This window comes from Geospiza fortis, unplaced genomic scaffold (genome assembly GCF_000277835.1).
Source record: "Geospiza fortis unplaced genomic scaffold, GeoFor_1.0 scaffold40, whole genome shotgun sequence".
Classification (NCBI taxonomy): domain Eukaryota; kingdom Metazoa; phylum Chordata; class Aves; order Passeriformes; family Thraupidae; genus Geospiza; species Geospiza fortis.
The window spans coordinates 26,253,328-26,266,954 of record NW_005054297.1 but is presented as its reverse complement, the minus strand read 5'-3'; the positions used below and the strand labels follow the sequence as shown (position 1 = coordinate 26,266,954).

Sequence of the window (13,627 nt, the reverse complement as noted above, 5' to 3'; positions counted from 1 at the left end):
GGGTTCTTTCCTTCATTTGTAATGCATTTTTAGTGGGCAATTACCCTTAAGGCTACAAATCACAGCTTTTACATTTTATGAGGAAGAATCAATGTGTGCTTATTAGAAAGTTGGTGGCACTTATAATACAAATGGGAATTTTCTATGCCTTTCTATTTGCTAAACTTCTCTAATCTTCCTTCCCTTCTGAGAGCCTTTATTTAATTAGTTCTATGCAGGACTTTAAAAAGCTAAGAAAAATGCTTTTTTTAATATTCTTGGATTTATTTATTTCTGAGATAATGAAATGCTTTCTTAAATTTCCATTAAAGTAATGCTGCCATAGATTTTTATAGTCTTTTAAAAGAATGAAAACATCAAGATTTGACTGATTATTGCTAGTGGGCCAGCATTTCTACATGTAGATGTGGGTTTTGTCCATAATTCAAATGAAGAATAATTTGAACCTTATTACTGAGAATTTTTGTTTTGATATCCTGTCAGCATAGCAATCTAAGCCTATGCTTAGGTCAAGACAGGACACAAAATGCTAGAGAAACAAAAACTTATAGCCTGGGTATCATATGTGCAAATAGATTCTATGTGCTACAAAGTCCAGTGAGAGCACAAAGAGAAGAAAGAATCTCGCTCTGTCATGTTGCCATTGAACACAAAGACACTTGCTTATAGAATGGTATTTAGATGTGTAACCACTTGTGTCAAATATCTCAGATTATTTAGCCAACAATCAGCCATGACTTTATCAGCCGTGGATTTACCTTTTAACCAACTCCCGTACAAGAAAATTCTGATAAGTGCATGGACAAAAATCTATCCCACCGTATTTCTATCCCAGGCTGGAAACTCTGATAAACAGCTTTTTGATCAATAATTGTTGTCTAAACAGCCAAAGGCTTTGCTTTATGTAGTTATGCAGGGCCACACAGAATTACAGGTTGTTGCTGTCATTGCAATGATACCATTTGGATATCCTTTCCATAGCTGAGCAAAACAAAATCTGACAAACCTTATTGTCAACTACTACAATTTTGAAAGAAACTTTTTCTGACAGTTATCTATACATCATATAAACTTTAAAAGTCTTTAAGAATCAGTTAAAAAATCATCTCTATTATGACTTCAGAGAATATTTTAAAAATTAGAAAATATTTGAATCCCTATTCATTAATAAAACAGAATTATTTCTTGAAGATCCACCAGGATTTCAAAGGTGATGGAAGAATAGGCAAATTTACAAAAAATAAGCTTATAAAGACATGATCCAAACTTAATGTTCATCTTAACTGTTTTCACTCGGACCCATAAAGTTTACTCCTTTTCAGACTCTGAAACTGAAAATTATGTGCCCTATGACTATGAAGAAAGCCAGAAGTTACTTCAAATACTTTATCTCTAAAAAACCTTTGAAAGTTCAAAGGCATATCCTACCCTTCAATATTCGAGGGAGGTTGCATTTTAAGCCGTACACATATTCTCCCCCAGAGAACGCAGATTACTGTCTGCCATGCCAAATCTTGAAAGATATGAATGGCTGGTATGAAAAAGGGAGATAGAGCTTATGCAAAAAGGGGCACAGGTGGGAAAGAATATGGAAAAAGAAGGCTTTAGAGAAAATGACCCAGGCCACTGCTGCACAAATAAAGTTATATTTACACAGGTATGTAAAGGAAAAAAACCAGAGCGTTTTATCATAAGGCATAAAATGAAACATTTTACCTTGCCCTATAAACAGAACACCTTAAATCAGCCTTCCAGATAAGAGCAGTCCTGCTTCAATTTAAAGGAGAAGCTGAGTTACTCCTTGTATCATCTCTTTCATGCAATTTCCTGAGGTTTTTCTTTCATTACGCATTACTTTGCATAAACTCAAATAAATTTGTGTACAGGTAAAGTACAAAATGTCCTGCTTAGTTTCACAGAACCAGGGAAATTGCTCTTGAAAGATGTTCCATTCAATTCTTACTTCATCATTTGCACACGATCACACACCGCATTTTTTAATATTATATTAATTCATGCAAAGAGGAGAAAACTGCACATGAAGAAATATCTTCCTGCAAGCAGTTCTGCCTCTTGTTTAAAATTATTATAATCTACCTAACTTTTCATTTCAGGAGTCCCATGCTTTTTTCAAGCATTTGTATCAATATACTTTCAAAGTATCCCATTCTGCTAGGAGAAACAAACTGTGTCTGTCTTAAATTTTACTTAAAAACACCGTCTGGTCACTGGAGTAACCATTCTCTATACTTGCTTATGATTAAATTAAATTCAATCTAAAACATTAATTCCTTCAACAGTATATTCAGATCTAGATCTCAGTCACTCTACTGCCAACCTCTTGACAAATCAGAGGTCTCACTTTTTTCTTCCCAGTATGCTGTTATGTATATTTAAAGAAAACAAAACCAAACCACCACCTTTTTTTAATAATAAAAATTAATTTTTACATTTCAGCAAATATTTAAAAAGCTAATTTGAAAAATGACCAGAAATTTTATTATTAGGAAGACTAGAAGAAAGCTGTATTCATTTGCTAAAGATTTGCACAATTGCATAATCAAAGAATTTTGGATTTTTAATTTTACTCTTTAATTTATTTTTAAGCTATAACATATCTATTCATTGTTTTAATAGAATTTAAATGTTTTATTTAAATAGCTAAGTTCCTTGTTCTAATTTGCGTCATGTAGGACTATACATGAGTAGACCTATTTTTATTATTTGATGCATTTTAGTTTACAGCTCATTCATCTAAGGAATTAGCTTTTCAGGTCTTGGGGAGCTACTTTAAATTTGAGGATTAAAAAACAAATTTATACAAAAAGTCTAATATATACATATATATATATATGAAAAAAAATGTATATGAATTAAGAAGCAGAAAGACATTTGAGTGACTGTGTCCTGGGTTGGCAGGACAACAGGACAGAGAAACATCATATACCCAGGACATACAAACATCATACACCCAGGACAGACTGCAACTTCTGGTTTGGATCCCTTCAGAAGAAGATAATAATTACCCACATTTAAACTGCTAGTTGAAATGGGTGCATTCATTCCTTGTAAAGTTTCCTTAGAAACACTAGACTCTTAAGCATAATCTAAACAGACAGCTGGGTCCACCCTTTATGATAATGTGCCACACAGCTTTATTAATCTGACCTTTGGAAACAAATGAGAAATTTTATACTGCCCCACCGTAATTGTTAGTGACAGGCATTTTAGCAGCCTGTAATTTGCATTCCACTGTAACACCTACTTTCAGTTATGATGTAAACCTTAACAGGATCTGACACCATCCATCATGTTCTGGTGTCTAAGGCAAGTGACAAAAGAGCGTGCTCGGAGTAAACCAGAACATGACCTTAATGATAATGAAACACATCAACCCTTGCTATTCAAAGACAAAGGCAAAAAATGAATATTGTAATTGTCTCAACCAGCATCTGAATGATACACAGTGCTGCAATAATTGGGAGTGAGATTTAAGGTGGAAATTGTGTTCAACAGACTCATTTTTCAAGTTTTTGTAAGTTCTGATTGTCCAATAAGTTGCTTGCAAGACTTATTTTATTGGAGAAAATATGTTTTTCATGCATAATCAATAGCATTCTGAAGAAAACTATATGAATGTAAAAAATTACTTCTGTTTAAGATGGCATGAGTATGGAAATTTCTTCTATGTAACACAAATGTATCAGATTTTTTCTACGTAAGTGTTCTTAAAAGTTTATGGCCTATAAACAGCACAGAAAACCTATATGTAAGTTATGTTGACAGCTGTCAGTGTTATAAATATGCAATAAAAACCAGTGGCCTCATACCTGAATGAAAAAATACTTATTTACAGGTATTTATTGAAAATATATATAAATTAAATAGAATTTATTTCTGAAATACTAGTATTTACTCAGTTCTTTTGCTTCTGAATGCTATGTATTCCTACTCAACTTCACTTTTTCTTTCATGACAACCCTTTCTCAACTTTAAATACTTCTATGAATAGTCTAAGTGTGTTGTCATCTTATTGCAAAAGTGCCATACCTTCTCAGTGATTTCTCATGCACAGCTCCTCACAGCACAGCCAACAAACTCCAACTCCCTTCTCCACCAGCTAACCTGCTCTTTTGTAGCACTGGTCTTCTTACTGGACACAGCTGTGGCCTATTAAGGGCAGGCCTGTTCCTAATCTTTGGTGATTAGTACAGCTGCAACTCCTCAGGGGTGAGATTACCTTCTGCACTATCTTTATTTTCTCACATTCTATCCCTCCACATAACTGAACTATAGCCTACATTGGATTTTAAGTTCATATCTAAAAAAATTATTATAGACCATAGATTTTAAAAATTATGTATATCTTTTCCAGTGATATAAATACCATGGCCTCCTTTCTGTGCAGTAACGAGGTATCACAGCAGACTATTTAATACAAACATAGAGATAATACTGAGATCTACTGATAAAGCAAGGGTTATGCTACAGGCAAATAAAACACAATAACAAAAGTTGCTTTCTTCTAGTATAAATTCTAATATACATTTTTAGCTATTACTTGGTATACTTTTTATTTGCAAATAAACCACAAGTTTTTCCTTTAATAGCATTAGGATAGTTTCTGACATGCACTTTGCTTTTTGAAAATCTATTCTAAAAGGAAAACTTCAAGTTGTTCAGATAGGAAGATTATTTTGCTTCAGCAGTCTGTTACGTAAAATGTGAGCTGCACTTTCTATCATTCTCATTTGTTTCTTTTTGGTCATAATAATTGCCTGCTACATCACAAGTAGTGTGAAACAGCTTGTTCCACCTGGCTATTATATGCCAAACTTAACTAAGATATCTGTGGTGCTGATACAAATCATATTTTGCTTTTCATTCTGAGAATGAAGGCTCTACAAAGGCATAGGGTACACAGAAAAGGTAGATAATACTTTAAACCACCTAAGCTTCACAGGAAATGACCCATTTTACATTTAGATTTCTATTGTTAGCATAATCAAAGGAATATTCACTACATGTGAGAAACATGGCATGCATAGCCTACAGACACTGCACTACTGTATATATATCTGTATTAAAGAATCCAAGAGTACTTTTTCTGTGAATGTAATGCAAACATTCAGTGCTCAAGAGCTAATTCAAATTACCTCATATAGCCATCTGTTGTTCATGCACCCCTTTTAAGATGAAAGAGGTAAATGAAAGCCATTATTGAAAATACATATTGTCTTATGCACAAAAAAGAATCTAAATATATGAAACTACAATGCTTTTAGCATTAATTTTTAACTTTAAAACCTCAACATTATTAATAATAAAAGAATAGACTAACTTAAAGTCAAGTCACATTAATTAGCCCTTCTCAGCCTACTCTGAAACAACACAAGAAATTACCCAAAACATTTTCACTATAACATTCAAGTTAAACAGTAGCTACTCTTACATGGAAGCTTAAAAAAAAAATCAAACTGTATTGCTATTCAAAGTCTTTTGTGGGTCACACAACATTAAAATTCAGACTACCAATACATTTAAATTTAAATAACTAAAATTGCTACATTCATCCTCTGAGTGACTTCTTTAAAGATAGTAAAGTCTTAATAGAAATGAATATGTATTCCAGTCAGAATTCAGCACTCCCCTCCCCTGCCAGTGCTGAATCTCTTCTCCACTGTATCTGTTCAAGTTAAATGTTTGTGCACTACAGAGAGAAACTTCATGAATACCACTGAACTTATTCTCTCTTGTCAAGTTCACAATGTCTGCTTTGAAGTAGATTTAATAATTTAACAGAATGCAACTTAAATTTTAGGAGGACACAGATGAATGTTTTACAAAAAACAAAACAGGGATACCATTCTCTTATGTTAGCTCTACTATGCTACTACATGCAGAAATAACCATTGTATCTCTTGTTGGAATAGATATATCATATTGGAGAAGAGTTCTTGCACGGAATTTTGACAAAGACCATATTTTTCCCTTCCAAATTTCTGAATGTCATGAATATTACATATGAGAAGAAAACCAAACTCAGATGTACATTTTCCTGCTGTAAAGAAAATCCAGAGAAGAAAGAAATTATTTGTAGGTATAATTCTTAAAGCTGCTAACAAGTCAGGCACAAAGAATTTCATCCTTTTATGAATGCAATAGACACAGTTGTGGAATATTTTTGCTTTCATATTTTCTCCACTATCATTATATATACACTATTACATAACATATATAGGATCATTTTTATAAAAATTATACATAATAAGTATCAGTAGCTATCTCTGTAATCATTATCAGAATATATATGTGCATCCCCCCACATAGTTTTAAAAAGTGGCAATGGAAAGTGGAAATAATGGATGAAAGTGGAAATAATGGATATGCATTTACAAAAAATTAAAGATGCATCTGATTATTCCAATTGATTTTTTGAATATACACTGACAGCTGTGAATTTTTCCATAATTAATTATTTTTTTTTTAGTCTCATAGCAAAACTGGACTTGGAAATGTTGCAGCCAAGCAGTATAAAGTTGGAAATAACTCCTCTGTGAAAATGCAGACATAATTTGTAACAAAACACTCAAGAAACTCCATGTGATACTGTTCCTCCCCTGACACTAACACAATAAAACTGCAGGCAATTTTTCATTAGTATGGAATGTAGGTCTAGGATTTATCTTAAGGTAAATGCTGCAATTCTGTAAAATATATGCACCATGTTGTATTCACTTGTTATTACTTTAGCCTTTTTAATTAATTTCTTGGCAAAGATAAAGTGTGTTTTCCTCAAGATAACAACTGGTGAGGCCATATTTGTGCAGTTTACACTGTTTATGTCCATGGCATTACACTGGTAGCAAGTCTGACTAGGTAAATATACAAATACTGTGCTGTATTGACAGATAAATATCAAAATTGGATTTCAGCATTGTCAAATAATGCTTTGCTTAAAAGAAATAAGAAAACATTTTCATAAATCTGTATATACAGTAGAGACCTTGCTCTGGGTGCATACTTTCTGTGTCAGGTAATCACACTGTTACCAAAGATACCACCTAGAACTGATATCTGACACTGATTCACACACTTTACTTTCTAAAAATGAGCTTCAAGTATGCTGAAAAATAAACTCTAAGATTAACTGTTATACTAAAATTATTTTCACACATGCATAAATTTGTTTATTTTAAATGCATTTCACAATCTGAATTGATTCAGACCTTTCCATTGTAATTTCTATAAATGTTAATCATGGTAAAGCCATTCCAATATAATAATAAAGAAAGAACACTCCAAAGCATTCACTTAATAACAGGTCTTTTGTAAGAAAGGGAAAAGAGAATTATTCAGGTGCAAAACAGAACTCCATTTCTTATGACAATTCTTAAGGAACAAAGAGATTTGAGTTTCAGTTGACCAGGCCTTGGAGGAGAACGGAACAGGATAAAGGGGATAGGATTTGGCACACCTAATTCAAAAATCCTCATACAACTCTTCAAAGTTTATTCACTCAGGTAACTTAGAACATAATGACAAAGAAAAGAACTTCAGGACAAAAACCATAGGTCAGATTGGACAAACATTTACCAACCTTTTGCTGCTACACATATTATCTAAAATGCTACATTTTTTTCTGAAATGTACTGATCTAGTATAGAAGCTACCAGAGCATAACAAACTAAAACATTAGTCAGTTCAGTCCAGGAGGATTGCAGTTCAGATTCTAACCACACAGAATTAATAGAGGTCTGTTGAAAAACAAATTAAGAATAATTAATTATTTTAATATAATAATTATATGATTAATCTATCATACACTATTACATACAATAGTATAGTATAATATTTATACTTATTATAATATTAATATAATATTATAATTATTCTAATATTTATAATAATGCTTGAGTAGACAAACTGAATCACTGGATACATTACAGAATGTAATGAACTGTATTTTTTGCCACAGTTAACGGTTTTAACATGACAAAGGATGCTGATATCATGTATTCTGCATCAGAACATGCATAGCTTTGCCCATTACCAAAAGTAATAACAGCCAGACATATTGCAGAATAGATCTAACAGTTTGTTCACCCACTGGCATTTGAGAGTATCTCCAGACACAATTTCACTTTTACAAGTTATTATTCAAATAAGGCCTTACTGATTTTGTCCCTTAAATACCCTAAATTTTAAATTTTCTTAAGCTTTTTTCCATTTCTTCATGTCTTACATTCATGAGTTCATAGAAAAAGATTACATCAATCTGGGATTTCAGAAAAGACCAGGAATGTTGTGAAGGTATGCTAACTATTTAAAGAGGAAAAAGCAAGTAAGTTATACAGGTGATGCCTATATGATTTCCTCTCTAATTTTGGTAGCTAAAGATTAAAAAAGGAACAGATGTTTGTTAATGATATCAGAGGAGTCAGGCAATATGTTCATAATCATAGATAATTATGTTTTTGAAACTAATCTGTGAGTCAATAATGGTTTTACATTCAGATTATTAAGGTAAGCATAAAGTGAAAAGTATTGAGTACAATTAGAAACTCAAGTTGTAATTAAAATTATGTCAGTCAAAATTCTCTAAATGGTTGAATTTTGAGTGTTAGTGATATTCAAAGCTCATATCAATAGTAGCTAGCAAACATTTTAAAACATCCTATACAGCTGGTATGCTACACCTCAACAGGTGCTCTTAACCAAAGTAAAAAATTCTTCAAATTAATATCATTAAAATTATTTGCATGCACACTTTGAAAATGTTATGAAAAGTGCATATTTTCCAAATCTTAGGTGGAGAACTTTTTCTATCTTTCAAAAGGTGTTCTTTAAGTTGCTAGAAGTATTAGGCAAAGTTACACTATTGTATCATTCCTCAATGTTACTAAACTGCCTTACTCTTGGCCTAAATTAAGACATTTTTCTGATTTTGCTGGTGGCTTTTTAGAAAGATATTACACATTGTTTCTCTATACGGAAACCAATTTTTTAATTCTCAAAAAAAAATCAATATTTGAATATTAGTAACTAAAACTATTACTAAGCTTAGGGACTGATCTGAAATGCTACCAGTTAGCTGAAATATTTTTGTAGCTAGTCATTTCCTGTGTTCCAGTATTTTTTCTGTGATAAGGAATTGAGATGCCTTTAAGATTTGGCAAATAGTTAAAATGGGTCAACTTTCTGGTACTTCAGAAGTAAATTTTTTTCAGAATAATGTTGTCAGAAACTATTTCTACTTTAAAGTTTATAATGTTATTTATTAAAAGCACATTAGTGTCTCCAAAGTCAAACATAGGCTGGGAAGAAAATTCTGCACATTGCTTAAATGTAACACAATTTCTGATGTTTCCAAATCATCACAAAACTTTCTATTTTATCTTCCACAACAAGTTTGGAAACAAAACATTCTTTTGTCTGAAGGAGTTAACACTGGAAAACCAAGGTAAGGAAGGTCAAATGGGACTTCAAGCTAGTAATTAAAAGTTAGCAAGGTTTGTTTGGTAATTGCCTTGTTATTTCTTTCACATTACAGAAGTGTTATAAAACTAATTTCATTTGTATTTTGCCCTGGTGATAATCATTTTCACATACAAAAAATTCTTGGAAGCATAAGGAAGTTTGCCAACATCCATTAAAACTGTAAAATGTTAACATAGTGTTTTACATAAAAGCAGTGTTGCTTTTCTCAAACAGGGTACAAAAAGATCTGTTACCTGTTAAGTAAAACAAGAAAAAGAATATCACAGATCAAAAAGAGATGGGACTAGTGTCAGAACAGGGGGTGTTTGAGTATTGGCTTCTATGCTGGTGTGATTGACTTAGAGGCTGAAAACAGAAGCAACAGATGGGAAAAACAAACTGCTCAGAAATGTATCAGGAGGAAAAAAACCACTCTAGAACAATAAAAACATACTTACTAAAATAAAAATAGGAACCAGATGTATTTTATAGCATTTTTTTATAAATTAGTTAAAATGAAAAATTCATAGGAATTTGTAATGTAATAAAAGATGTAGAATGCTCCTTTATACTAATACATTGACCCTGCTGAAGCCAAAAAGCATTTGACTTGAATTCTGCTGCCCTCTTAAAAATACAACCTAATGAAATTATTAATAAAAATTAGATACTGAACTACTGACTTCAACAGAAGTTCTAAGGCACAACAGAGACATCAGCATTTCACTTGGTAAGGATGAACTTGCCCTCTGAATTAAGAGGACAAGATTGCTTCTGAAAGCATCAGAACTGTTAAGAAACCACAGAAAACATTTTGTCCATTTGCCATATGAAGTGGTTGAAATATGTAGAGTGTAAGGAATATTGTAAGAAACCCATCCCAAGAAGTTGAGGAAAATTTACCTATCCCAGAAGAACATATGCAGAGCACAAAACATTTAGATACTGCATACGAACTGCAGTTACTTGTTGACAAGATAAAAATACTTATGCTGAAACATTTATTTAGTCCTGTTTCATCTGAACCAACCAGTATTTTAAGTAGATAGATTTTTAAGATTTTAAATGCTGTAACTGAAATAAAAATATCTTCCTGAAACTTTGCAACTACATGGATAAAGAACACATGAAAACAAATAAATTCAAAGAATATGAAAAGAGAACACCACAAAAAAACCCAATAATAAACTCACCTCAAAATAGCATTATGCAAAGTATATCTGTAGATACATATATGTTTCAAAGACTACTCTGTGCATGATTAGTTTTCCAGACCACTGAAATCTTCCAAGTTGAATTGTCAGTTTAGGCAGAGACAAACATATCTTGCAGGAAGTTTAGTAGATTAAATATTTCCTCAAGTGATGTTACAGATAAAATCACAATAAATTTTGTGCAGCTCAGCACCAGTATCACTGCCTAGCTGGAGAAAATGGATATCTCCCTTCAAGTAGAGTTTAATGGGTTAGTTTGGTGGAAGGTGTGCACAACACTTGGCAATCTTTTGAAAATTGTTTCCGTAGTTAGTTCACTAAATTAACTGCTGATGAATAAGATGGGCACTCCCATCCAGCTCATTACTTTGTTCCTACTTCTACTTGTTGCTCACATACATACCATGATGACCACCTGGCAACAGCATGGGGTGGGGTGTGTGAGAAAGACTGTCAAACATCATACATGGCTGTCATAAATCATAAAAATTCACAAACAATGGCCCATTTCAGAATGCTTCAGTATTCACAAATCATTTATTCCTGTAATCTGATCTGAGTTGTCACAGTCTTTTTTACAATTTGTATTAAGTCATCTCATATCCTATGTCTATAAAAAACTAAAGTTTTGATTTTCATTGCTTGCTTAGCAATTTTTAATGAAGAGGTTTGGATGTTCTCTCTCTTAACATACTTTCTTTTAGCAAAAAAAAAAGTGTGAAATTATCATTTGAGCTTTGCAAGTCTTAATATTCTTGATAAAAGATTGTTTCTTTAACCTGGATATTCTATTTCAGACAGTGCTTAGCCGCTTGCACAGAGCAAGGTGCAGTGAAAATATAAATTGTACACAAAGACCACCCACAAAGGTTGTTTTGCAAGGCAACCCGTTAGGACATGACTAATTTGTGCAAAAATTGGAATTGCACCCAGTTTCAGATTTACTGAATGGAAAGGGAGTAGCTAAATTGATGGTACTGATGTTTTATGGAAGGATAATAACCAGCCATAGTCAAAGACATGAACTTTGTGAGAAACTGTGCAGCCCATCCCATCCAGAGTGCAGCAATCAGTGTTTTTCATCTCAGGGTTCCAAAAATAGTAGCTAATACATTTACTTTCTAAATTTCAATCCCTTTCCTAAAAATATATTTGTCATTTCAAACACTAAAATACTTAGCAAACAATCCATATGGAAGTTTTTTACCAAAAATTAATGCTACATTTGTGATAATTATAAAAATGTCCACATTTTGAAAACAATTGGCACTTACCTTTATTTCTTGAGCTTTCATGATTCTTTTCCTGCTGCAATTAAGAGCAGAAAAATATATTAATTTCAGAATTATTTATCACAAAATCATAAAATCATAGACATACATGACCCAAATGAGACAGTGTAGTTCCTCCTCCATCCTGCTCCAAAGTAAAATCAACTACACTTTGCCTGATGCCTAAAGAGTCATATATAACCCATTTTTAAACTAGTGTTTTTCACTTTTTTTTTTTCCCTCCCAAAATGACTGGATATGCCGGAACACATTACCCAACAGGGCCATGCAGTCTCTGTCACTTGACCTCTGTCTTGGGAGATGCTCATAATTCAACTGCACAACTCCCTGTAAAACTAGGATTTGTCCCATGATGTAATTGTGAAGCATGAAAATTTACCCAAGGCACTAACCTGCCCCCAAAACGTCAAACTTCGATTTTACACAATATTTGCTCAAAAAAATGCTCTTTATTTTGGGTATTGCAATTCTTCAAATATTTGCTACTATATAAAGTTATGCCAGTAAAAATAGCATTAGGAATAGGCTAAATGCAAAACACTTCTAAATTTTTAAGCATTTCAGCTTTTGATAACAAAGAGAGTGTGCTGATTACCCTTCAGTACTAATTGCACTGTTTTATTTTACCTATAAACACCAAGGATTCTTCTTACTGTGCTCATAACAGATTCATTTAGTCTTAAAAGCATCCAGACTGTACATAGAAATCTATAGAAAGAAGTTAATACTTCTACAGCAATACACATGTCATTTAACAGTGTATCTGTTAATATTTTCTAACTCTCAGGGACATGGAAATGTTTAGTTAACATTAACTTAAGCATAAGGCCATCTTATCCTCAAACAAGTAAAACATATTGTTCCAACATTTTTAATTTTGTAAAAAAATAAATAATTTGGCTAGTGATGCAGTGTTTTTGTTGTTCCCTGAAAGCCAATTTTACAAATCTAAGTCAATGATTCTTGTTTCTTTTTAAACAAATAAGTATGTCAAAACTTCTGTGTATTTGGAAAATATATCTTCAAATTTCTCCATGACTACATTAGAAACACTAATAAGATATTAAAAAAAAGGAAAAAATTGATTATCAGTAAAATGTGATGTACTAGATACATTTTTAGTATTTCCTAAACCAAATGAATGGTATTTCCTGAAATACTGGATATGATGTGCTGAATTTACCAGAATCAATTTTCATGCCATTTCTGATTTTCATGCTATACTAAATTTAAAGCAATAGTTTTAGTATTACTGAATTTCTTTTGCATTTCATTTTACACAACAGTCAGTATTTGGTTTAGAGAATCTGTCTAGTACTTTCTTCAAGTCTTCTAAAGGAAAACTTGCTTGTAATTTTTATTTTATATATCCTTAGAAGTCATGCAGTGAAACTTAGCCTTTAATAGGCCAGTGTAAACTCAGACAATCTTGTTCATGATAAGAAATCTGTGCTTATTAAAATATCAACCAATCACCAAGATTTAGAGTCAAGATGTAGCTAAGTTGTGTTAGCATTTCAGATAGTGCAATTTTATGGGCTCCACAGACACTGTTCACTTCCACAAAACTCACTAGTCTTTTCTCCCTTCTTTAGTTTGAAATCAGAAGAATGGAATTTTTTGCCAACAAAGCTGCAATAG

The 13,627-nt window shown here is 32.3% G+C and overlaps 1 protein-coding gene across 2 annotated transcripts in view; it reads right to left on the bottom strand.

Moving 5' to 3' along the window:
* FSTL5 (follistatin like 5) overlaps positions 1 to 13,627 on the bottom strand; it is a 268,544-nt gene that overhangs the window by 214,786 nt on the left and 40,131 nt on the right. For both annotated transcript variants that reach the window (XM_005415567.2, XM_031066443.1), the window contains exon 3: positions 11,969 to 12,002. In XM_005415567.2, coding sequence (XP_005415624.1) covers positions 11,969 to 12,002 — 34 coding nt within the window. The remainder of the gene's footprint in view (positions 1 to 11,968; positions 12,003 to 13,627) is intronic.